The 27,465-nt window shown below is 41.7% G+C and overlaps 2 protein-coding genes across 10 annotated transcripts in view; one reads left to right on the forward strand and one right to left on the reverse strand.

Moving 5' to 3' along the window:
* The window catches only part of npdc1b (neural proliferation, differentiation and control, 1b), a 120,126-nt gene extending 113,156 nt beyond the window's left edge, over window positions 1–6,970 (reverse strand). For 2 of the 4 annotated variants that reach the window (XM_079689548.1, XM_079689550.1), the window contains exon 1: window positions 6,626–6,970. In XM_079689548.1, coding sequence (XP_079545674.1) covers window positions 6,626–6,692 — 67 coding nt within the window. In that variant the 5' untranslated portion in view covers window positions 6,693–6,970. The remainder of the gene's footprint in view (window positions 1–6,625) is intronic. The other 2 variants (XM_079689549.1, XM_079689551.1) reach the window with 2 other exon arrangements.
* LOC307044377 (uncharacterized protein) overlaps window positions 1–27,465 on the forward strand; it is a 48,084-nt gene that overhangs the window by 3,517 nt on the left and 17,102 nt on the right. The window contains exon 1 of one of the 6 annotated variants that reach the window (XR_013809621.1): window positions 6,861–7,000. The exons of the other annotated variants lie outside the window; for them this stretch is intronic. The gene's annotated coding sequence lies outside the window, so the exon portion shown is untranslated. Of the gene's footprint in view, window positions 1–6,860; window positions 7,001–27,465 lie in introns of those variants that run through there. 6 annotated transcript variants of the gene reach the window in all.

Here is a 27,465-nt window from a genome sequence, read left to right on the forward strand (position 1 = left end):
ATTGTAGCCCATTTCCCGGACACGTCTGTGAACAGTGACTTTTGATACCTGGACTCCAGCTTCAGTCCACTGTCTTTGAAGCTCCCCCAAATTCTGGAAGCGACTCTTCTTCACAATGCTGTTAAGGCTGCGGTCATCTCTCTTGGTTGTGCAGCGTTTCCTGCCACATTTCCCCCTTCCAACAGACTTTTTGTGGATGTGCTTTGAAACTGCACTCTGTGAACAGCTTGCTCTTTGAGAAATTTCTTTTTGTGTCTTACCCTCCTGATGGAGGGTGTCAATGACGGTCCTCTGGACAGCAGTCAGATCAGCAGTCTTCCCCATACTTGTGATTTAGTTTACTGAACCAAGCTGAGTGTTTTTCAAGGCTCAGGAAACCCTTGCAGGTGTTTCGAGTTAATTAGACGATTCAAGTGATTCGTTGAACACCCTACTAGTATACTTTTTCATGATATTCTAATATTTAGAGATAGGATATTTGAGTTTTCTTAAGCTGTATGCCATAATCAGCAATATTAAAATAATAAAAGGCTTGCAATATTTCAGTTGATTTGTAATGAATCCAGAATGTATGACATTTTTGTTTTTTTAATTGCATTACAGAAAATAAAGAACTTTATCACAATATTCTAATTTTCTGAGACAGTCCTGTATAAGGTCCAGGCACACCTGTGATTTAAATCTCAACAACGAAAAACATATTCAGTCACCACATGAAACAAATTGAGTCATGAAACCCGCTGTAGCATGTTCCTTACGGCAGTGGCAAAAACTTCTGACCAACAACAGGAATCAGGAGAGACGCCGATCCCAGCGCTGGAAAGCGAGAATGCGCAAAGCCATCCTGCTTCATCTTGAGGTATTTGAGTGTTCGATTACAATTGTTTTAAATAGTTAAAAAATAAATGGCTTTTTTCATTGGAATACAACAATGGATTAATTTGTTATGACAGAATATGTATGTGCAGTTTAGTTTGATGGATAAAGGTATTGACCTGTACATTTTATTCTTCCTGCAGGTTCAACACCCACACTCATACAAAAGTTTGAACAGCAGTGTCCCGGTGCTGGGGCTGTACTTCGGAGATGGGTGCCTGCTGAAGGACTTCAGGATGAACCGAGACTCCCTGGAGGCCTTGATGCGGTGTCTGGGGCCTGAGAGGAGACAGGCCTGGGGACACCACATGACTGTATTGACAACTGTGTACTGGCTGGCACACGGTTTGTCATACAGTGTGGTGTCCCGGGCCTTTCAGGTACCCCTCTCAACGGTCCACAGACTGGTCCACCAGGGAGTGGAGGACATCGCTGCTCTCAGGCTGTCTGTGATCAGGCTGCTTGCTGGTCCAGAGCTTGAGGAGGTCGGGCAGGGCTTCCAGCAGTTGGCCGATAGCCCGGCATTTAGTTCATGTGTGGGTGCCATTGATGGGTGCCACATTAGAATAAAGACCCCACCCGGACCCAGTGGCCAGGACTACATAAATCGGAAGCTCTTTCCTTCCATACAGCTGCAGGCTGTATGCGGTGGGAAGGGTAAATTCCTACAAACATTCGTAGGATTTCCGGGCTCAGTGCACGACACCCGTGTCCTAAAAAACAGTACCTTATACAAAGAGGCTCTGTACCCTCCCCCAGGGTACTTTATTGTGGGAGATGGTGGCTATCCGTGCATTGTACAACCCATAACGGTCGTAACCCCGTATCGGGAGCCACTACAGGGGAGGGTACAGAGCCGCTTCAACGGCTGCCATGCCAAAGCGTGCAGCATCATTGAGCGCGCTTTTGGGATACTGAAGGGGCGATGGAGGTGCCTCCTGTCGAAGGCCTTGGAGGTGAACCACACCTTTGTCCCTGCTGTGGTAACTGCCTGCTGTGTACTGTACAATCTCAGCATTACTGCAGACATGACTGAACTGTTGGAGGAGGAGGAGGAGGAGGAGGAGGAGGAGGAGGAGGAGGAGGAGGAGCAGCAGCAGCAGCAGCAGCAGCAGGAGGGGGTAGAGAGGTCTCCACCTCGCTCCCCGCGAGGTGGACAGGGCCGGAGAGACAGACTGGCAGACCAAATCTCGGCTCCTGACCACAACCCGGTCCAGCTGAACGACCACGATTATTGTTGAGAGGATTTTTATTTATGGCCAGTTTTTTTGTTACCCGTTTGTTTTCTTCACCGATGAAAAATGCATTTACTGGCCAGATCATTACTCAGTTCTTTTGTTCGTCCATTTATATGCCTTATTTACAATTTCACCTTGCTCAAGTTTATTTAGAGCAAAGGACTTTACAAACCCATATCTTTATTACAAATTGTATGTGAAATAGGCCATCACACAATCTCTTAAGAAAGTGTTACGTTTAGTGTTGACAGTTTGTCATGTTCAGTGATAAAACATTGTTATGCTTTGACTGAACTTGAAAAGAAAGAAGTGACATTTTTTCAATTTTACTTATGTAGGGTTTGAGCTACATGCAGTAACTTGCCTCAATGTTAATGTATATATTATTTATAATAAAACATCCCTGATATTGCATTTGGATGCTTTACACACGGTTGGTTTATGCGCAGAATTATTTGAGGTGGAGATTTAAAAAGCGGAAATCAGTGGCCATGACTTTCTGTATGACTATAGACAGTTATGCCTTGGGTTGCAAAAAGACTTTAAAAACGTTGGCTTTTCAGTCAGGTCACAATCATAAAATGTATATTCAGCTTTGTATAAAATAAAAATCTCCTTGTATCTTCAGTAAACATGTGTGTTTCTGTATGTCTAATTGTAAAGAAGGCTTCATGCTTGATGTAACCCTTGTATGGTGTTCGGGTCTGTGGGACCCGTTTATTATTTTTCTAAAAGAAATTGATAATTTATTTTCTCTAACTCACGGTACAATGGCCTTGGCTCTGCATGTCTCCCTTGAAAAAGAGATCAATGATCTCAGTGGGATTTCACCTGGATAAATAAAGGAATTGAATTGAATTTTCTGCGAAGAACAGATATCAGAACACATTTTCAGTGACCACCCACTGTACCCCCCCCCTCCCCTACACATTTATATTACATACAGGGTGTTCGGGTCCACCAGACCCACGAACACTGGCTGAATAACAGAAATATGAACACACCACACAAGAGTTAAGGTCAAACTTAAATATGTTTACTAAATGTTGTACAAATATAAATAAAGAATAAATGAACACATCCAAAGTACAGAAAAAAGAAGAAAAAAAGACAATATTCCTTCCTAACTAGTTCCTCGTAGAGCTTGAGGAATTTGGCGGAGGCTTCCTCCGAGGCTGCCTGCTGGCGGTTGAAGCGGTCCTCCTCCTTGTCCGCCTCTGCCTCCAGGAACTGTAGCAAAGCGCTTTTTCTTTTTTTGGGGGGAGGGGGACCGGCAGAGGTGGATGGCTCAACACACTCCTGGCTGTCCGAGCCAGACTCTGTGGCCTCCTCATCCTCCACTGTGGCCTGGCTCTGGACAGCCTCAGTGGATGTTGAGCCACTGCCAGAAGCCACAGCAGCAGTGGCCGAATCCATCAGGGTGGGAGGGTCGATGGATGGCTTCCCACCGATGGCCTCATGCATGGCCGTAAAATGTGTGCCTTCGGCCAGTAAAAAGGTTATCGTTCTCGACCCTCACTTTGATGAGGGTCAGAGTGTCTTGCTCTGTCCCTGTGAAAAGACAAAGTAAAAGGTGTAGCTTAAAACTGTTAGAAGATTGACAGACTGTAATGAGTGATGGATTCTAGTGTACAACAAAGCCCAAACCAAATGATGGTGCTGAATGCTAAACAAAGTTCTGGTTGATTTAACACTCTTATAAAAAGAATGTAAGTTTGCACTTTTAAACATCATGGCATGCTGTAGCAGGATTGGGTGTAGTTAAAATGTGGATACAAATATAAAGAATATCAGGTGAAATGTCAATAAGGAATGCGGTTAGAGGGCTCTAACTGCATACAGACGGGCGGAGTTGGATCGCGCATTTCACTTCTTAAATAACTAATGCAACGTATCATTATCAACACTTACATTTGTGCATTGCTCCCGCCATGGTTTTGAAATGATTCCAGCGGTGTGTCACGCCTATTTTATACCCAACCTTCCCGGAAATGCATCCGCGATGGAGCCGCGAAGGACCGTGGAGGACCCATCAGTGTATCCTCGGTTATAGCTCCTCCAGAGAGCCTCCTCGACGCTCGATCCTCGGTCCTCTAAGTGCATTTAGAGAAATTAGATGTCCTTCAACATGGCGCGCTGAAATTCATTTCTGGGTCACTACCGGAGGACAGAGGAGTTGAGCAGTCGAGGAGGGGGATTTGACGAAATGAGAAAGGGCCCCTGTGTTTTTCCCCTGTCGTTAGTTTCCCTGGTGTGTCTAATTTTCTAATTGTGTTCACCTGTTGTCCTTGTGTTTCTCCTCCCCTGCCCGGCTGTTTCTCGTCTTGTGATTACCCCTCCCTGTATTTAGTCTTGTGTCTTCCTGTGTTCAGTGTTGGTTCGTCTTTTGTTTGTGACTGAGTTCACTGGTGAGTGTTCTGTTTTGTCCAAATTATTATTTTATCCTTGAAATAAAGGCAATATCAGTGTAATCTGCATTTGGGTCCTGCTTGCTTCACCCACCGTAACAGTTGGTATCAATAAAGTACTTCTTATTTTATCTTAATCCTCAAATATTATCAAATGTTACTTTAAAAAAAAAAAACATTGATGTAACTACATACACATATTGATATGTTGTATAAATATTGCAAATCAAAACCTTTATTCACCACTTACCAAAAATTGCATTTCTATCCTGGTATTAATGCATTCAAATCATGATTCAAATGGCCCGCCACAAACTTCCGGGGAACTATTGAGTCTCCCTGAACCACGTGACGATCAAGCATTTTGGACCTCCGTTGTCGCTGTCACTACCCGATCTGCAGCTCTGCCCGATCTGCAGTGCGCATGTGCGAGATGGTCCGCCATATTGGACAACTCCGGACGGCAACCCAAGTAGGACAACATTGACACAGTGGCTTTTGGCAAAGTATATGCCATACAATTTTGCACACATTCACAGTAAATATGTATTCAGCATGATAGCTGTCTAACAGAAGTTAAAACCATTTCTCACTTATTCTGACAATGTACTTAACCCAGTTTATACTACACAAAAATGATACTTTTTTAATGATGAAAATATTTTTTTAAATTTTAACATTACCTTCAATCAGCAATCTTCAGAGTGAGAAAAACCAGAAATATCATAATTATTTCACCTCTTTAACGCAGCGTCCACACGGCGGCGTGCGTTGAAGCCGTTGAAGCTTGCCGGCGGGCGTGTCTGAAGCTCGACCGACAACCAATCACATGAATCTCCCGCCCCGGACACACAAGCACGCGGTTTGATTGGCTAGAGCTTACTGGCATATTATTTGATTGGCTGACGCTTGAAAAGTTGAACATTGCTCAACTTTTGAAGCGAGCAACGCAAGCAAAGCGACGCTCCCACAATGCAGTCCGGCAAAGTGTGACGTCACCCCATTCAAAGTGAATGGGCAGAAGCGTTGAAGCTTCAACGCACGCCGCCATGTGGACGGGCCGTTACTCAGATATATCACTACAATATTTGGATGTATACAATTATTTAATACTATAGTGTTTATCTCAGTTTCAAAAGGAAGGTGAATGAAATTAGATCAGTTGGGTTTATTACACACCTTCAATTTTTCACTGAGAATAATTGTATGATTATCTATTGCACTTATTGTTTTTGGAATGTCATCCAGTCAATTTAATGGACTTTTCTTCCATTTATTTTAAATGGAACGGGACATTACATTTCAGGAACTGGCCTTAATGATGAGGAGCTGCATTAAATAATGTCAGCCCTGTTTCAGTGGAGAAAAGTACGGAAGTGTGACATGATGGTCTGGATTATGTTCTGATCACTGTCATTTGTTTTAAAACAGTTTGCATCACAGTGTCCTGATGTCAAGCACTATCAAGATGGGAATGTGAGCCTCAGAATAAACTGTGACATCACACGATCACCCGGTCAGTAAGAGCTCTTCAGCTCTGGCAGCAGGAATGTGTTTCTGAGGACAACCAGAGCACAGCACCCACGGTTACTGAGGCTCTGACACCTCAGCATGCCCACCGTCACGCCCTAAGACTTCTGCTTTCATCCCCCAAATCATTTCAACTGTCTTATGACGTACTCTCTTTCATATTAGCCATGGTCCTTCAGCAAACAAAGTGTAAAACCACACAAGCCGCTTGAATATATCACTTTGGGCTTTTGGAAGTTCCATTTGACATGTTCTGAATTTATCAAGAAACAAACCTTATATCAATCACACAACATCATTTTCATCATCAAATATAAATATGGCAAAAAAAGGGTAATTTTTATCAAAATGTTCAACAATTGTAGTATTCATAACAAATGTTTATGCAGAAACACTGCAGACCCCCTGAGAACATATAGACAACAGGCTAGAGACCCTAGAGTGTGAGTGAGTAAAGAGGGTCATCATGAACTGCTGAAGGTGTCCACAGCAACAATATCAGATGTCATGTGAGCAAGGGTCTCCGAGCACAGACGGCGGTTCGGCAGTGCTGAGGCCCTCTGCAGCTCTTACCTGTCAGGCAGGAACTGAGCGCCAGCAGGGCCGCGAGCACCGCAGCCCGGGGGAGTAGGGTCCTCATCCAGTCAGAGCTCCGGGGCCTGAACCGGGACACGGAGCTACAGAGGAGGCGGAGGAGGACGGTCTGCGTGGATCATTCCCCATCCATCCCCTAGCGATCAGCAGAAGACTCGAAAAAACGAAAAAATACCAACAACTGTTAAAGCAAAACTATTCAGGAGCCAGGGCCAGCAGCACGGGTCCTCCGGGGCCTCGAGAGTGAATGCGGGGTCTGTGCTCCCCGCCGTGGACTGCCGACATAGATGCACCGATGACTGGAGTACTGATGGAGGCTGGTGTCTTCTGCTGAGCTGTAGCAGGGACACGTAGGTATGACGTCAGCACGTTGCGCTCCCTCGAGCTGCCTTCAGGTGCTGTTTATGATCATAGACTGTTGAGTCCGTGTATATAATATGGAATGCCATTTAAGCCAAAATTAAATAAATAGATAAATAATTAAATAAATACATGAGGCAATGTGTAGGCAATATGTAGGCAATACATATGTATACATGTACATTTAAATACACATTTATTTATTTCATGGGACTTTTATTTCATAATGACACGTTTATTTATTTCAAGAGACTTTTATTTCATATGACACATTTATTTATTTCAAGAGACTTGTATTTCATAATGACACATTTATTTATTTCAGGGGACTTGTATTTTATATTGACACATTTGTTTATTTCAGGGGACTTGTATTTCGTAATGCCACATTTATTTATTTCAGGGGACTTGTATTTCATAATGCCACATTTCTATTCCTTATATGCAAATGAACGGGGCGTGGTTAGCTCACAGATCCAGACCAAAGCAACAACACCACCAGTCTGCTGGTATGCCAGCAGACCAGCATATGTTGTGTTTTGGTCACCAGCTTGATCCACCAGCATGATCCACCAGCATGGACCAGCATGATCCACCAGCATGAACCAGCATGATTCACCAGCATGATCCACCAGCACGATCCACCAGCATGATCCACCAGCATGGACCAGCATGATCCACCAGCATGGACCAGCATGATTCACCAGCATGATCCACCAGCACGATCCACCAGCACGGACCAGCATGGACCAGCATGACCAAAACACAACATATGCTGGTCAATGCTGGTCCACACCATGCTGGTCCATGCTGTTTTTTTCAGCAGGAACGCAACCACACACTTATAAAAAAATAACACACTTTATAAAGTCAGACAACACTAACCAGGCTTCGTGTGATTCTGTTTATTTGTAACTTACTTTGACCATCCGTTCACTGTCATTGATCATTTTGGAGAGCAGGCAGAAGTGTTGTTTTGTATTATAGCAGCTATCAGATGGAATCAATACATGGGCTGCACAGGTTGTGCTGTCGGACTATCACAAGTAGAATCATAATTAAAAGGTAAAATGTGCCTTATGCCACAATAGGATAGCAACAAGTAGTCAAGATAGTCAGTTTAGCTTCAGTTGCTGTTGCATAACTGCGGTCAACTCAGCCGTCTCTCGCGTTCGCTTGGTCAAATCAGCAGCTATTCATTTTTGAGTGCGCAATTAATAGCGCCTTTATGATAATCGCCATTCAAGAGTAAAATAATGCATGTTTTTTTCTGCTTTATTTGCAATACAAGCAGGGGTGGACTGGGGGAAAAAAGTGGCCCGGGATTAATTGACAGACAGGCCCACTTAATGCGCGACATTATCTGCCGGCTGGCGACGAAAGTATGTTACTTAACAAAAAACTCTATGCATTTTATGTTATTTTGGACAATTATTCATATCGTAATCACATTACCTGAGCCCTTGAGTTGCCTAGCAAATTAGTTTGCATATAACAGCATATATTTAGTGATTTTAATGTTAACAGATCATTGATGCAATAACATTTTGACCCAATTTGCCTGACTTGATACATGGAATAAAACATGGGCGTACGAAGCATCCTCAATGTGGGTGAGACAATTTAACAGGGGGTGGAAGTAGTAAGATTCATCCCGCTTTCGTCTCATTAGTATGCATAGGAGGTGACAGGTGCTGTGACAGGTCACACCTCTACCTACTTATGCAAATGAGCTAAGTCCCGCCTCCCCTTTGTTCGAGGTGTGAGATCTCAAGTAGGTGTGATATCCTAAGTAGGTGTGAGATCCGTCGATAGGAGGGGGTTGATGTGTATTCACAGGTGTGAAAAGCCCCCACTGTTGCGCCTTATGGTGTATCATAAAAAATGTTTCAATCACATTAGTATGCATAAAAAGCAGAGGCGCGGGAAGGTATTTTGAGTGGGGGTGCTGAGGTGCTGGACTCCAGTGAACACTATTACGGGCACTATAGAGCACGCACAAAAAAACTCCCCACACGCAAACACACAGTAAACCCGCGACTGTTACAATGAAGGCTCGATAATCAGCTCACGGCATATAGGCAGGGGTAAAGTGCTATTTTTTACGAGTGGGGAGCGGACCTCACCTCCTCTAGGGGGGTCCGGGGGGATGCTCCCCCGGGAAAATTTGTTTTAAATATTGAAGTTAAAAGCATCAATCTGATGCACTTTGAGAGCAACATTAAGAGATCTATGGATACATCTCTCAACACCCAGATGAAACACAACTGTAAGCAGATGTTCTTTTTCTTTAGGGATATTTTACAAATCACTCCCCTTTCAAACTGTATTCTTGTTTTACTGCCATATAGTATTTCATAACTGTTCTTCCTTTATTCTCTTATTTTTTTTATAACTATAATGATCATATGAAGGTGTGCCGCGGAAATAATCTTTTGAATAATTTTTGACCAAACCGTTTGAGATCCACTGAGATAACTTAGACTAAAGTTAACTATCTAAACACTCAGAGAATCCTTTAGCTCACCTGAGCCTCTCAGTCTGAGAGGAGAGCTCTCCTCCAGCTTGTTGTGGAACAAACAGCTCCGTATGTCCGTTAGTGCAGCTAGCTAACCAGATGCTAACAACACGGTCCCTGCTGCTGGCACCGGTCCCTCTCTCTCTCCCCCTCTCTCACACACACTAAATGCGCTATTTCCGCACACACACAGAGCCGCGAGCTTGAATGACACAAGCACACTTTTATTTCCATCCAACTCTCTGATTGGTCTGGTGTCTTGCCTCTGTTGCATTCACTGAACACGGGAAATTACAGTCCTGCCGTCCTTTCTAGTGACTTGATGAGGTTCACGTAAAGCACGGTTAATGTATTATATTATTGAGGTAGAATAGTCCGGAGCTACAGAAAAAACATTCGGGGCAGGCCAAAATATCATTTTACCAACAAGGTGGAATTTATTGGCTACATATTACACAGATTATGCACAGCGGGAGTAGCAATAACCGTCAAATAATAATTCAGACAGGGGAGCTCCGCACCCCCTGCCTGCCGCTAGGGGGTGCTGGAGCGCCCTCAGCACCCCCCTTCCCGCGCCCATGATAAAAAGTGACAGGTGGGCCCGCCCCCCATGTGTGTGTGTGTGTGTGTGTGTGTGTGTGTGTGTGTGTGTGTGTGTGTGTGTGTGTGTGTGTGTGTGTGTGTGTGTGTGTGTGTGTGTGTGTGTGTGTGTGTGTGTGTGTGTGTGTGTGTGTGTGTGGGTGTGGGGAGACCTTCACTCCAGAGCTATAGGTGCCTGTCTTAACACCCCATGGCCCTGCAGTCGGCCAGAGGCTGTAAAAAGTCCTGGAAAGCAGGCAGGCACCACAGAGATGAGTGTGTGTGGGTGTGGGGACCTTCACTGATGTCCTGTCTTAACACCCCATGGCCCTGCAGTCGGCCAGAGGCTGTAAAAGTCCTGGAAAGCAGGCAGGCACCTCGTTTGAGAGATGACTGTGTGTGTATTAGAGAGCCTGAGGAGACACATTTTTACCGCCCATGCTTGACTGTTTATCTGTGCACTTTTCAACTGTATACAATACAACACAAAAATGCCCAGTGTTGCTAAGAAATAAGTTCAGAAAGCTCTGAAAGCTCTAACAAAAGTAACTCTCCAGGTATTTCAGACAGAGTATGCGGATTCGGTCTGATCAGAACAAAGAAAACACCTTTTGCCTTCCTAATGTCACACTTTCCTCTTTTCTATGGCCTGTGTCTGTAGAGTTGGGGGAGACTTCCTCACCCTTTCCTTCCATCTCTCTCTCTCTCTGTTTCTGCTGATGTGTAAAATATACAAAATAACGTTTTATATACTTACTCTCTTGTTAAAAGGCGATGAAGTTTGCAGCGTATGCCAGCCATCAGTTTTCTAGTTTTAAGGCTTTGCATACCTCAAAGTGTGTCTAAAAGTATCTTGGCAAGAGAAAAAAAAAAAAAAAGCCAAAATTCGCCTAGGCCATTTAAAAGAAACCGAATTGCTGCTAAGAAATAAGTTCAGAAAGCTATGACTCCAGTGGAACACTGGTAGAGTCAAAAGTAACTCTCAATGTATTCAGACAGAGTATGCAGATTGGGACCGATCAGAACAAAGAAAGCACCTTCCTCGTCAAAAGTTAGTCACACAACCCCTTACTGTCACCCTTACCTCGTCCTATGGCTGTCAGGCCTTTTGGTGTGTGTGTGTGTGTGTGTGTGTGTGTGTGTGTGTGTGTGTGTGTGTGTGTGTGTGTGTGTGTGTGTGTGTGTGTGTGTGTGTGTGTGTGTGTGTGTGTGTGTGTGTGTGTGTGTGTGTGTGTGTGTGTGTGTGTGTGTGTGTGTGTGTGAGCCTGGCCCTGCCCCCTCCTCCCCCCTTCCTGCCATCTTATCACTAGACAGAGGGGGGATGGGTTCTCTCTAAAACAAAGTGTCTGTAAAGGTGCCTGCCATCTCTCTCTCTGTTTCTGCTGATACTTACTCTCTTGTTAAAAGGTGATGAAGTTTGCAGCGTAAGCCAGCCATCAGTGTTCTAGTTTTAAGGTTTTGCATACCTCAAAGTGTGTCTAAAAGTATCTTGGCAAGAGAAAAAAAGCCAAAATCCACCTAGGTCATTAAAAAGAAACCGAATTCCACGTTTTACAAATGAACAGACACAAATGCAGACTTGACTACTTGGCAGTTGATTAAAGCAGATGTGTCCTTTTTCATCTCTCAAAGGTTTGGGTCCTGTTCAACACTGGGTACAGAAATATATTCAATATACAGTCATTTGTACGTAAAGATTTCTTAAGTTGTAAGCACTTAGAAATATACATTGATTGCATTTAAAGTGGCTGTAGACAACTTATCATAATGAAGTAATTGATTGCACAAATTTGTAATGGATGTAAAATAAAGACGACATTAGCATTTAAATTGGCTCCCTATAAGACTCGCTTTCTCTATGAAATTATGTCTGGTTCTGAGTAGTGGTCTCCCTTTCACAATAAAAAGCCCTAACACAATACTTTCTGAATCACTGCAGGAAGTAATGTGCTAAAATGCAAATACAAATAGCTTACAGAAGCTCCCAATTAGTTGAACAATCGGAAAACCGCAAGGACTGTGGAAACACCTACTGGCAAAGGATTGTGGATGCAAATTATGCAAAGAGGAAGAAAAAACATTCTATCTAAAGCTAGATAACACAATCTACGTATTGACAGCATGAGTACAACAAAAACAGTATGCATGTTGATGCAAACCACGATGTTCAGTAAACGATCAATCAAAATCGAAGGATCAAATGTATTTTTAAATGGAGCAGAAATAGAACTAGTCTCCCAGTGCAAGTATCTTGAACAGGGAGTGTCATATTGGACTCGCACTTGACTTTTTAAGAAACATATCCAGAAAGTATCCAATACCATTAAATTCAACTTGCAACATTTTAAACAAATTAGACCTTTTTCTTAACTGTCAATGCTGCAAAGTCATACCTCCACTGTATGATTCTATCCCACATTGAATACTGTTTTACAAACTGGTCGTTTGCTTGTGCCACACACCTGAAACCCATAGAACAGCTGTTCAAGAGAGCTATCCAGGTGTTTGACAGAAAGCCACAGTCATACCACCACTGTATCATCCTTGAAAATCACAATTTCTTGAGTTTTTGACATTTTTATGTCTTTTAAAAGTATGTGTTTTTAAAAAAAAAATATTTACATGGGCTGGCCCCCCTCCCCTTGGGGGAATTCATCCACAGAAAACACACTGGACGCAGCACTAGGTCAGAAACCAGAGGAGACTGTGAAGTCCACCACAGACGGACCACCTTTGGACAAAATGTCCTCTCCATTAAAGGCAGCTCATTGTGGAATAGCCCCCCAACTGAGATACGGGATTGTCCCACTCTCAATAGTTTTAAAGGTCAACTTAAAGAATGGTTGAGCAACAAACAGACGTGTAATCACCGCTAAATAAATGCACTTTAACACAGGGGTATCTCCTCTTGCACTTTATGTAGCGCTTTTATCTTATCTTGCACTTTTATATATCATAGCTAATACATTGTACTGCCATGTGGTAAATGCTTGTATGCTGCTCATGCTCTTTCTGCATATCATGTATTTTATTTTTGCTGTATATATATAAATGTCATGTTCTTATATGCTGTATGTGACGGGGCTACAGATGGAAATTAGCTCAGAGCTAAAATCCGGCTCATTTACACTTGTAGGCATTATTTTTGTTTTAAAGTGTTCATCAATGTGCACTACGGTAGCCCTGAAGAAAATTAAACATTAAAATATGTTATTGATGTCCCCATTCCCAGTTTGTTTTTGGGAATAATTGTGATGTTTTGGTAGCTCTTAACAAAATAGAATTTTTGTAAAAGACTGCGACTCTAAAAGGCAAGTTTGTGATTTTAACACTGTTTCGATGAAACAATACATTATACAATATTACGACTTTTTTGCCATATTTTTAACACAATCTTTTTTTTGTGGTTGTAGGGCTTCAAGATATTTTGCATTTCATGCATAAACACGGTGTCATCTTTTCCTTCAAACTGAAGTGCTGCCCGTTTTACAAAACAAGTTATTTTTCTGCTTCTTCATCCTCTGAATTTTCCTCCCCCGTCCCTCTTCCTTCAGCCAGCACAACAAGAATCAAGGTGGATCTGTGAAATGAAACACCTCTTCCCAAAGCGTGACTTCCCTATTGAGAGCATGCGTCTAGGGCAGTAGGGTCTAAACCAATTGGCCAGATAAACTAACATGCAGAACGTACGGTATGTTTGAAGACTAACCATTTATCCAGTTCAAGCTGTCTTTAAGATGTGACATTGCGCTCTGACTATTTCCCGTAAAATGGTGAAAAACTATTACTTATTCTTAAATTTGACCTCTTGCTGCTCGGTTGAAAATGATAGTTGAAAAATAACTTTAAAAAAAAAAAGACTCAAACAGCGAGGGACATTATACTGGTGAAAAAACTCTCAATTCTACAGATGACTCCCCCCACTCAACGCAATAAGTCCCTCCCTCCACTCAGCAAAGCATCTAAAACTAAGGACCCCACTAAGACGACAGTTTGAAAACTAGCTATGGATCTGATAAAAACAAGTCTCCCCCCGTGAGTTGCAGCCAGGAACAAACTCCTGGACTACCATCATCACCACCATTCTGGACACCCGAATCTTGCAGTACTACTGCTGCTTATTTTGCTCCTTGGGCCAAGACGTCTCTGTTTATGGACACAGTGAAATCAGTGTTGGTTGATATTGTGGAGGGGGTGATACATCGGTACAGAGAAGAAATATGCAACGGATGCCGAGTCATTCACCCCGGCCAGAGGCAACACCATTGTGTGAATGACATGCCCGATTTTTTCTTCAGAAACAATTACAACACGTTAATGAAAAGACTCTGGCTCACCGACTTCATTACTGAGATCAACCAGACTCTTATTGATAAAGAAATTTTCACGGATGATTGGATGATCCAAGGCGCTTCGGAGGCTTTTCTGCACAATCTCAAAAATTGTAGACGCCTCAAGGAGAGACTTGAAAAGATCCATGCCGAGTTGGATGGAGAAGAAGAAGACTAATAACCTGCGGTTGGTTGAAGCCAGGGATTTTTTCTTTGTCGATACATTGACTTTTCTTTAAAGTAAAATAAAAATGGGGAACTACTATGCAAAACGCTCGGTATATATTGATCAGAATGTAGTCAATACCCTTTTAATAAGTGTGGTGATGAGGACGATTGAAAACAGAGTGAATAGTGATCCCCGTGTAAACAGAATGGCTGAAGTTTGTAAACTAGAAGACATTTTGGATATCGTTCGTTCTGGCAGTACTATTCCTGGTCATTGGGAAACGATTGTAAACGAAACATTTAAAGTGGTCCTGGAATCTTCATTTTCCGAAACATTCTGTAACATTACCGAAGAAATGAAACAAACATCAAAAGTGTATCATGTGCTCTCATTGTATGCTCTGTTTGTAGATGTAATGCATCTTTGTGTCAAAAACAGCATACACATGAATATTTTGACTGAAGTGAAAAAACTCCATCATGATATTTCCAGTAATCTGGGGAATTCTAAGCTGGAGACGGTCCTGGGGATGTTACAATTAGTATAACTATTGATTTTGTGTGTGAAAATGTTTAAATGTAAATAGGACTTTTTTTTTTTTTTAAATAAAAAAAAGGGTTTTTTACATTTTAAAAACTGTTGTCTTCATTATAGAAAGGGGAGCGTGTCTGATACATGTGTATTACAGTCCTTCACATGCACTGTTGTCTTCATTATAACAAGGGGAGGGTAACAGTGAAGATGTATGATACATGTCTATTGAAACGTGCGTATTATACCCCCACAGAAACACAGAAACATGGAAACACAGAAACACAGAAAACACTGAAACCACTGAAACACAGAAAAAACACAGAAACACTGAAACACCGACACACAGAAACACCGAAACACAGAGACACAGAATTACAGAAACACAGAAACACAGAAACACAGAGACACAGAAACACAGAAACACAGAAACATGGAAACACAGAAAACACAGAAACACAGAAACACAAAAACACAAAAACACAAAAACACTGAAACACCGACACACCGAGACACCGAACCACAGAAACACAGAAACATAGAAACACAAAAACACAGAGAAACACAGAAACACAAAAACACTGAAACACCGACACACCGAGACACAGAACCACAGAAACACAGAAACACAAAAACACAAAAACACTGAAACACCGACACACCGAGACACAGAACCACAGAAACACAGAAACACAAAAACACAAAAACACTGAAACACCGACACACCGAGACACAGAACCACAGAACCACACAAACACAGAAACACAAAAACACAGAAACACAGAAACACAAAAACACAGACACAAAGAAAACACAGAAACACAAAAACACAGAAACACAGACACACAGAAACACAGAAAACACAGAAACACAGATCCACAGAACCACAGAAAACACAGAAAACACAGAAACACAGAAACACAAAAACACAAAAAACACAAAAACACTGAAACACCGACACACAGAAACACAGAAAACACAAAAAACAGGCTTGTGTGCTAGTCTGGTTTTTGAATAAACACATCAGTATTTTAAAAAGTCGATGGGAGGCTGATACTATTTGACTTTTTAAAATACTGATGTGTTTATTCAAAAACCAGAATAGCACACAAGCCTGTTTTTTGTGTTGTCGGTGTTTCTGTGTGTCGGTGTTTCAGTGTTTTTGTGTTTTTTGTGTTTTTGTGTTTCTGTGTTTCTTTGTTTTCTGTGTTTTCTGTGGTTCTGTGGTTCTGTGTTTCTGTGTTTTCTGTGTTTCTGTGTGTCTGTGTTTCTGTGTTTCTGTGTTTTCTTTGTGTCTGTGTTTTTGTGTTTTTGTGTTTCTGTGTTTGTGTGGTTCTGTGGTTCTGTGTCTCGGTGTGTCGGTGTTTCAGTGTTTTTGTGTTTCTGTGTTTCTGTGTTTCTCTGTGTTTTTGTGTTTCTATGTTTCTGTGTTTCTGTGTCTCTGTGTCTCGTGTGTCGGTGTTTCAGTGTTTTTGTGTTTTTGTGTTTTTGTGTTTCTGTGTTTCTGTGTTTTCTGTGTTTCCATGTTTCTGTGTTTCTGTGTTTCTGTGTCTCTGTGTTTCTGTGTTTCTGTGTTTCTGTAATTCTGTGTCTCTGTGTGTCGGTGTTTCTGTGTGTCGGTGTTTCAGTGTTTCTGTGTTTTTTCAGTGTTTCAGTGGTTTCAGTGTTTTCTGTGTTTCTGTGTTTCCATGTTTCTGTGTTTCTGTGGGGGTATAATACGCACGTTTCAATAGACATGTATCATACATCTTCACTGTTACCCTCCCCTTGTTATAATGAAGAAAACAGTGCATGTGAAGGACTGTAATACACATGTATCAGACACGCTCCCCTTGCTATAATGAAGACAACAGTTTTTAAAATGTAAAAAACACTTTTTTTTATTTAAAAAAAAAAAAATGTCCTATTTACATTTAAACATTTTCACAAACAAAATCAATAGTTTTACTGATTGTAACATCCCCAGGACCGTCTCCAGCTTAGAATTCCCCAGATTACTGGAAATATCATGATGGAGTTTTTTCACTTCAGTCAAAATATTCATGTGTATGCTGTTTTTGACACAAAGATGCATTACATCTACAAACAGAGCATACAATGAGAGCACATGATACACTTTGTTTGTTTCATTTCTTCGGTAATGTTACAGAATGTTTCGGAAAATGAAGATTCCAGGACCACTTTAAATGTTTCGTTTACAATCGTTTCCCAATGACCAGGAATAGTACTGCCAGAACGAACGATATCGAAAATGTCTTCTAGTTTACAAACTTCAGCCATTCTGTTTACACGGGGATCACTATTCACTCTGTTTTCAATCGTCCTCATCACCACACTTATTAAAAGGGTATTGACTACATTCTGATCAATATATACCGAGCGTTTTGCATAGTAGTTCCCCATTTTTATTTTACTTTAAAGAAAAAGTCAATGTATCGAAAAAGAAAAAATCCCTGGCTTCAACCAACCGCAGGTTATTAGTCTTCTTCTTCTCCATCCAACTCGGCATGGATCTTTTCAAGTCTCTCCTTGAGGCGTCTACAATTTTTGAGATTGTGCAGAAAAGCCTCCGAAGCGCCTTGGATCATCCAATCATCCATGAAAATTTCTTTATCAATAAGAGTCTGGTTGATCTCAGTAATGAAGTCGGTGAGCCAGAGTCTTTTCATTAACGTGTTGTAATTGTTTCTGAAGAAAAAATCGGGCATGTCATTCACACAATCGTGTTGCCTCTGGCCGGGGTGAATGACTCGGCATCCGTTGCATATTTCTTCTCTGTACCGATGTATCACCCCCTCCACAATATCAACCAACACTGATTTCACTGTGTCCATAAACAGAGACGTCTTGGCCCAAGGAGCAAAATAAGCAGCAGTAGTACTGCAAGATTCGGGTGTCCAGAATGGTGGTGATGATGGTAGTCCAGGAGTTTGTTCCTAGCTGCAACTCACGGGGGGAGACTTGGTTTTTATCAGATCCATAGCTAGTTTTCAAACTGTCGTCTTAGTGGGGTCCTTAGTTTTAGATGCTTTGCTGAGTGGAGGGAGGGACTTATTGCGTTGAGTGGGGGGAGTCATCTGTAGAATTGAGAGTTTTTTCACCAGTATAATGTCCCTCGCTGTTTGAGTCTTTTTTTTTTTAAAGTTATTTTTCAACTATCATTTTCAACCGAGCAGCAAGAGGTCAAATTTAAGAATAAGTAATAGTTTTTCACCATTTTACGGGAAATAGTCAGAGCGCAATGTCACATCTTAAAGACAGCTTGAACTGGATAAATGGTTAGTCTTCAAACATACCGTACGTTCTGCATGTTAGTTTATCTGGCCAATTGGTTTAGACCCTACTGCCCTAGACGCATGCTCTCAATAGGGAAGTCACGCTTTGGGAAGAGGTGTTTCATTTCACAGATCCACCTTGATTCTTGTTGTGCTGGCTGAAGGAAGAGGGACGGGGGAGGAAAATTCAGAGGATGAAGAAGCAGAAAAATAACTTGTTTTGTAAAACGGGCAGCACGTCAGTTTCAAGGAAAAGATGACACCGTGTTTATGCATGACATGCAAAATATCTTGAAGCCCTACAACCACAAAAAAAAGATTGTGTTAAAAATATGGCAAAAAAGTCGTAATATTGTATAATGTATTGTTTCATCGAAACAGTGTTAAAATCACAAACTTGCCTTTTAGAGTCGCAGTCTTTTACAAAAATTCTGTTTTGTTAAGAGCTACCAAAACATAGTAAACATCACAATTATTCCCAAAAACAAACTGGGAATGGGGACATCGATAACATATTTTAATGTTTAATTTTCTTCAGGGCTACCGTAGTGCACATTGATGAACACTTTAAAACAAAAATAATGCCTACAAGTGTAAATGAGCCGGATTTTAGCTCTGAGCTAATTTCCATCTGTAGCCCCGTCACATACAGCATATAAGAACATGACATTTATATATATACAGCAAAAATAAAATACATGATATGCAGAAAGAGCATGAGCAGCATACAAGCATTTACCACATGGCAGTACAATGTAGCAGCTATGATATATAAAGTGCAAGATAAGATAAAAGCGCTACATAAAGTGCAAGAGGAGATACCCCTGTGTTAAAGTGCATTTATTTAGCGGTGATTACACGTCTGTTTGTTGCTCAACCATTCTTTAAGTTGACCTTTAAAACTATTGAGAGTGGGACAATCCCGTATCTCAGTTGGGGGGCTATTCCACAATGAGCTGCCTTTAATGGAGAGGACATTTTGTCCAAAGGTGGTCCGTCTGTGGTGGACTTCACAGTCTCCTCTGGTTTCTGACCTAGTGCTGCGTCCAGTGTGTTTTCTGTGGATGAATTCCCCCAAGGGGAGGGGGGCCAGCCCATGTCAATATTTTTTTTTTTAAAACACATACTTTTAAAAGACATAAAAATGTCAAAAACTCAAGAAATTGTGATTTTCAAGGATGATACAGTGGTGATATGACTGTGGCTTTCTGTCAAACACCTGTATAGCTCTCTTGAACAGCTGTTCTATGGGTTTCAGGTGTGTGGCACAAGCAAACGACTAGTTTTTAAAACAGTATGCAATGTGGGATAGAATCATACAGTGGAGGTATGACTTTGCAGCATTGACAATTAAGAAAAAGGTCTAATTTGTTTAAAATGTTGCAAGTTGAATTTAATGGTATTGGATACTTTCTGGATATGTTTCTTAAAAAGTCAAGTGCGAGTCCAATATGACACTCCCTGTTCAAGATACTTGCACTGGGAGACTAGTTCTATTTCTGCTCCATTTAAAAATACATTTGATCCTTCGATTTTGATTGATCGTTTACTGAACATCGTGGTTTGCATCAACATGCATACTGTTTTTGTTGTACTCATGCTGTCAATACGTAGATTGTGTTATCTAGCTTTAGATAGAATGTTTTTTCTTCCTCTTTGCATAATTTGCATCCACAATCCTTTGCCAGTAGGTGTTTCCACAGTCCTTGCGGTTTTCCGATTGTTCAACTAATTGGGAGCTACTGTAAGCTATTTGTATTTGCATTTTAGCACATTACTTCCTGCAGTGATTCAGAAAGTATTGTGTTAGGGCTTTTTATTGTGAAAGGGAGACCACTACTCAGAACCAGACATAATTTCATAGAGAAAGCGAGTCTTATAGGGAGCCAATTTAAATGCTAATGTCGTCTTTATTTTACATCCATTACAAATTTGTGCAATCAATTACTTCATTATGATAAGTTGTCTACAGCCACTTTAAATGCAATCAATGTATATTTCTAAGTGCTTACAACTTAAGAAATCTTTACGTACAAATGACTGTATATTGAATATATTTCTGTACCCAGTGTTGAACAGGACCCAAACCTTTGAGAGATGAAAAAGGACACATCTGCTTTAATCAACTGCCAAGTAGTCAAGTCTGCATTTGTGTCTGTTCATTTGTAAAACGTGGAATTCGGTTTCTTTTTAATGACCTAGGTGGATTTTGGCTTTTTTTCTCTTGCCAAGATACTTTTAGACACACTTTGAGGTATGCAAAATCTTAAAACTAGAACACTGATGGCTGGCTTACGCTGCAAACTTCATCACCTTTTAACAAGAGAGTAAGTATCAGCAGAAACAGAGAGAGAGATGGCAGGCACCTTTACAGACACTTTGTTTTAGAGAGAACCCATCCCCCCTCTGTCTAGTGATAAGATGGCAGGAAGGGGGGAGGAGGGGGCAGGGCCAGGCTCACACACACACACACACACACACACACACACACACACACACACACACACACACACACACACATACACACACACGCACGCACGCACACACCAAAAGGCCTGACAGCCATAGGACGAGGTAAGGGTGACAGTAAGGGGTTGTGTGACTAACTTTTGACGAGGAAGGTGCTTTCTTTGTTCTGATCGGTCCCAATCTGCATACTCTGTCTGAATACATTGAGAGTTACTTTTGACTCTACCAGTGTTCCACTGGAGTCATAGCTTTCTGAACTTATTTCTTAGCAGCAATTCGGTTTCTTTTAAATGGCCTAGGCGAATTTTGGCTTTTTTTTTTTTTTTTCTCTTGCCAAGATACTTTTAGACACACTTTGAGGTATGCAAAGCCTTAAAACTAGAACACTGATGGCTGGCATACGCTGCAAACTTCATCGCCTTTTAACAAGAGAGTAAGTATATAAAACGTTATTTTGTATATTTTACACATCAGCAGAAACAGAGAGAGAGAGAGATGGAAGGAAGGGGTGAGGAAGTCTCCCCCAACTCTACAGACACAGGCCATAGAAAAGAGGAAAGTGTGACATTAGGAAGGCAAAAGGTGTTTTCTTTGTTCTGATCAGACCGAATCCGCATACTCTGTCTGAAATACCTGGAGAGTTACTTTTGTTAGAGCTTTCAGAGCTTTCTGAACTTATTTCTTAGCAACACTGGGCATTTTTGTGTTGTATTGTATACAGTTGAAAAGTGCACAGATAAACAGTCAAGCATGGGCGGTAAAAATGTGTCTCCTCAGGCTCTCTAATACACACACAGTCATCTCTGTGGTGCCTGCCTGCTTTCCAGGACTTTTTACAGCCTCTGGCCGACTGCAGGGCCATGGGGTGTTAAGACAGGCACCTATAGCTCTGGAGTGAAGGTCTCCCCACACACACACACACACACACACACACACACACACACACACACACACACACACACACACACACACACACACACACACACACACACACACACACACACACACACACACACACACACACACACACACACACACACACACACACACACACATCCTTGGGAGGACATCAGAGAAGGTCCCCACACCCTCACACACACACACAAACACACACACACACACACACACATCCTTGGGAGGACATCAGAGAAGGTCCCCACACCCTCACACACACACACAAACACACACACACACACACACACACATGGGGGGCGGGCCCACCTGTCACTTTTTATGCATACTAATGTGATTGAAACATTTTTTATGATACACCATAAGGCGCAACAGTGGGGGCTTTTCACACCTGTGAATACACATCAACCCCCTCCTATCGACGGATCTCACACCTACTTAGGATATCACACCTACTTGAGATCTCACACCTCGAACAAAGGGGAAGCGGGACTTAGCTCATTAGCATAAGTAGGTAGAGGTGTGACCTGTCACAGCACCTGTCACCTTCTATGCATACTAATGAGACGAAAGCGGGATGAATCTTACTACTGGTGGACCTCACCTCCTCTAGGGGGGTCCGGGGGCCAGCTCCCCCGGGAAGATTTTTTTTTAAATGTTGAAATTAAATGCATCAATCTGGTGCACTTTGAGAGCAAAATTAGGGACTAAATCTATGGCAGTCAGTAGGGGCTTGAACTTTGACCCGTAGGGTCGCCGGTTCAAGTCCCCGACCAGACCTACATTTGGAGTGTGGACTTCTACTTCTAGGTCCCAGTTCACCTCCTATCCTGCCGTGGTGCCCTTGAGCAAGGCACCGGACATCCCCTTTCCCCCCTCACTCCCATTGCTCCCCAGGCGCTGTAAAGTAGCTGCCCACTGCTCCTAGTACTAGACTCCTGGTACTAGGATGGGTTAAAAGCAGAGAACACATTTCAATGTGTGTGCTGTGTGCTCTGGATGTGTGACCATTAAAGAGGCATTCATCCCTACCAATTCTTCTTCTTCTTCTTCAACACCCATATAAAACAGAACTGTAAACAGATTTACTTTTTCTTTCAACATTTATTTGAACAGCAAGTGGAGGCAAAAGTGACTGCACCCAAAACAATAAACCTGCTAGCTAACTAGCCTAAACTCAGTAACAGCCGCGCGACCTCTGAGTCAGACGTCACTTCCCCCTTTTCTATCCTAGGGGTACAGCCGTACATCCACTCCCCCTGAACCCTGTTTCCCTGTCTGTGAAATTGAAACTGATAGATAGAACAAAGGCAGCCTATCAAAACGGCCCGGCCCAGCCCAGCCCAGTGGGCCACACCCCACTGGGCTGGGCTGGGCTGGGCTGGGCTGGGCTGGGCTGGGCTGGGCTGGGCTGGGCTGGGCTGGGCTGGGCCGGGCTGGGCCGGAACACTTACAAATGCCGGTAGGATTTAGGTAAGCAAAACAAAAAAAAGGGAGTGGCCGGAACACTTACACATTTTTTTTTTTAAATCTTTTTTTTTTTTTTTTTTAAATGTTGTTGGCCCTCCGGCCCACACACAGCACCGGCCCACCGGGGAAACTCCCGGTATTCCCAATGGCCAGTCCGCCCCTGAATACAAGTCATTTGTACCATAAGTTCTTAATAAAACTGACACTGTTTGACTCAGTCCTAGTTTGACTGCTGCAATAAAATGAAGTTTTTACTGTGTACTCTTTGGGTAATACTCTCTCAAAGTCCACTCCAGAGAACAAAATCATGCCACTTCTGCTTCCGCCTTATTTTCATTTAGTAGTTTGCCTTATTTTTATTCAGTAGTCCTTCTCCTCCTTTTTCTTCCTCTTCTCGAGTAGTCAGTGTGCTGCTTTTGCTTTGGTCTGGGTCTCTGGATCTGTGAGCTAACCACGCCCCGTTCATTTGCATATAAGGCAGTGGTTCTCAAAGTGGGGGGCGCAGAGGCATACCAGGGGGGGCGCGAGAGACCAGGAGGAAAAATGGTAAAAAAAAAAAATGTAAAAGATAAAAAAATAAAAAATCATACATTTAAAAATTATTTATTCGAAAATAATATGATGCAGTACTATTCCGTCTGGGTCTCTGTGTTTCATTAAAGCTCGGCTCTGTGTGTGTGTGTGGAACGAGCCCTTTTGTGTGCGCGAGCGAGAGAGAGAGAGCGCACTGGTACCGGGGATCGTTGTTGTTAGCTTCTGGTGCTAGCGAGCTACGCTAACGGATATAAGGAGCTTTTTCAACAACAAAGTGGAGGAGAGTCCTCTCCTGTCAGACTGAGAGACTCAGTGAGCTAAAGCAGGGGTTCCCAACCTTTATTGTGCCAAGGACCGGCAGATACATTAAAAAAAATTCGCGGACCGGTTGTCAATTTTAGCTGATTTTAATACTTACTCACCAGCAGGTGGCAACAGAGGCTAATTTTTTTTAACAGCCTGAAGAAATACTAATGTGCATCCAAAACATATTAATAACGTTTAAAACCAGGATACAATTAAAACAAAAAATTAGGACCGCTTTACAAATATTAATATAATATATAATATAATATAGCCTAATATGGCAATATCAGGCTGTTACATTGTATGTAACAAATAATAGAACAATATGCATCCAAAACATATTAACAACGTTTAAAACCAGGATACAATCAAAACAAATTAGGACCACTGTACACATATTGATATAACTGAAATGTCAGGGAGACCCCTAGGCTTGTTTGCCAGCCATAATAACGTCATACCGGGGCGTTCGTTCCGGTGCACTCCGACAGCATTTAGAACTACATCGAGATTAAGATTAAACTAACTTCTTTTGGGAACACCCACATACCTATGGAGTTGGCCAGATGTGTGTAAATTACTGTTCATGGTAATTTGAAAACAAATGCCGTTGTTGGACACACACAAACACACCAAACATACACACACACACAGCGGAGCTGAGCAGAGCACATACACACACACATCATGTGCCTTTGTGACCGGACATTTCCTTCATACAACGAGTAATAGGGGTAATAATCAGGCCGTTCGGTGTGTGTGTGTGTGAAACGTAGCAGCCTGCAGTGGGGAACACAGTGAAGGCTGTGTGTACACGCTGGTGCTGCACTTCTCAGAGGCTGCCTCCTGATGCTGCAGCCATTTCATGAAGTGAAGGAGGTTTTACAAATAAAAAAAATAGCTCTACACCCCTGGCCGCAATGTCCTTAAAATGAAGTCCGAGTTCGAAATATATCTCAAATAATGTATGCACTGCCACTTCCCCACATAAACATAACAGTCTGCGATTAAACGGTTGTCCCCTGTGTGCTCCACTTCCTATTGGCGCACCGGTAACTTTCTCTGTGCATAAATGAACAATGATAAAATATTTTTAAATATTTCTAATTCTGCAAATATTACGATAAACTCACAGCCATTTCGCGGCCCGGCAGTAACACCTCCACGGCCCGGTACCAGTCCGCGGACCGGGGGTTGGGAACCCCTGAGCTAAAGGACTCTCAGTGTTTAGATAGTTCACTTTAGTCTAAGTTATCTCAGTGGGTCTCAAACGGTTTGTTCACGATTAATGTAAACAATTATTTCTGAGGCACACGTTTATATGATCATTATAGTCATAAAAAAATAAGAGAATAAATGAAAAACAGGTATGAAATACTATATGGCAGTAAAACAAGAATAACGTTTAAAAGGGTGATTTGTAAAATATCCATAAAGAAAAAGTAAATCTGTTTACAGTTCTGTTTCATATGGGTGTTGAGAGATGTATCCATAGATCTCTTCATTTTGCTCTCAAAGTGCTCCAGATTGATGCATTTAACTTCAATATTTAAAAATAAATCTTCCCGGGGGAGCTTGCCCCCGGACCCCCCTATGTGAGGTCCACACACCACCTATAAAAATAGCAGTTTACCCTATGCCGTGAGCTGATTATCGAGCCTTCATTGTAACTGTCTCACTGTGTATATGCGTGGGGAATGTTGCAGTAGAAAATTCCACTGTAGCGCCCGGTACATTAATGGGAAACCCTAAATGTTTGAGCACCCTCTATGAAACGTCAAGCTACCCCACAGCAGCCCCAAAATAAATTTCTGTCCCCTGAAATATATAAATGTTTCATTATGAAATACAAGTCCCCTGAAATAAATAAACGTGTCATTATGAAATACAAGTCTCTTGAAATAAATAAATGTGTCATTATGAAATAAAAGTCTCTTGAAATAAATAAATAAATGTGTCATTATGAAATAAAAGTCTCTTGAAATAAATAGATGTTCCATTATGAAATAAAAGTCCCCTGAAATAAATAAATGTGTATTTAAATGTACATGTATACATATTTATTGCCTCATTTATTTATTTCAGAATTTATTTCATAGGCATATTTATATAAATATGTATTTATTTAATTATTTATGTATTTATTTAATTTTGGCTTAAATGGCATTCCATAATATAAAGTGTAGGATCCAATACGTTAAAAGATCATCTTCAGCCCACCAGGCAAAACAGTAAAACTAATTATTAAACGATTGCTATAATGTCTATAGGCCTATTCCCATAAAATAATCATTTTTTCATAGGAGATTTTCATAGTTACGTTTGTCTGTATGGCTATAGTAGGCTATTGGTGTTTAAATAACATATTCATTTTAAATTGAAGACCATTTTTTTTAATTTACGCAAATATTGTCAGGGTATTTAAAATGCTTAAAAATGTACACAAATGTGTAAACATAATTACTGGTTATAGTATAAACCATACACTAGTATTTACTGTACAACATATATAAATGCAAAACGGCGTTGACGTAATTCTTCCGTTTACCACATCATTTAAAGGTAGGGTAGGTAATAATCCGTGTATCTACCGTCCATTTGTTTTTCTTTATTAAACAAGTCTGAGGGGCCTTTTTGCTTTTTAACTTACTAAATGGTCTAATGGTCACTGGACATTGGAGCGAGGCAAAACTCACGGAAGTGATTTCAAAACAAAAGCACTCCTGTGAAACTGTGATGATATTATAAACAAGGGGAATTTAGCGATCACAACGGAAACAGCCAAGACACATATAGGCTAGTTGCACAAGATTGCGTCTATCAACTTCCGGTGGCTGGGTGTGAGCCTGAGTACTTCCGGTCTTCGGTGTGGAGTTGTTTGGGGAGTTAGCGATATACATACGATAGAGAGAGAGAGATAGATAGATAGATAGATAGATAGATAGATAGATAGATAGATAGATAGATAGATAGAGAGAGAGAGCGAGAGAACGAGAGAGCGAGAGAGCGAGAGAGAGAGAGAGAGAGAGAGAGAGATACATAGCATACAGATAGTGATATAGTTACTGATAGATAGCATAGATTGGAACAGTCTACAGCTAAAATTGAAATTGAGCAATTTTATTTCTCTGAATGTTTTTAAAGCATGTCTAAGTGAAATGCTTTCTGAAACTATGGGTATTTGTAAATGTTGATAAGTATGCCCTCCCCCAGGGTACTTTATTGTGGGAGATGGTGGCTATCCGTGCATTGTACACCCCATAACGGTCGTAACCCCGTATCGGGAGCCAATACAGGGGAGGGTACAGAGCCGCTTCAACGGCTGCCATGCCAAAGCGCGTAGCATCATTGAGCGGGCTTTTGGG

Source organism: Notothenia rossii (genome assembly GCF_949606895.1).
Source record: "Notothenia rossii genome assembly, chromosome: 6".
NCBI classification, from domain to species: Eukaryota; Metazoa; Chordata; class Actinopteri; order Perciformes; family Nototheniidae; genus Notothenia; species Notothenia rossii.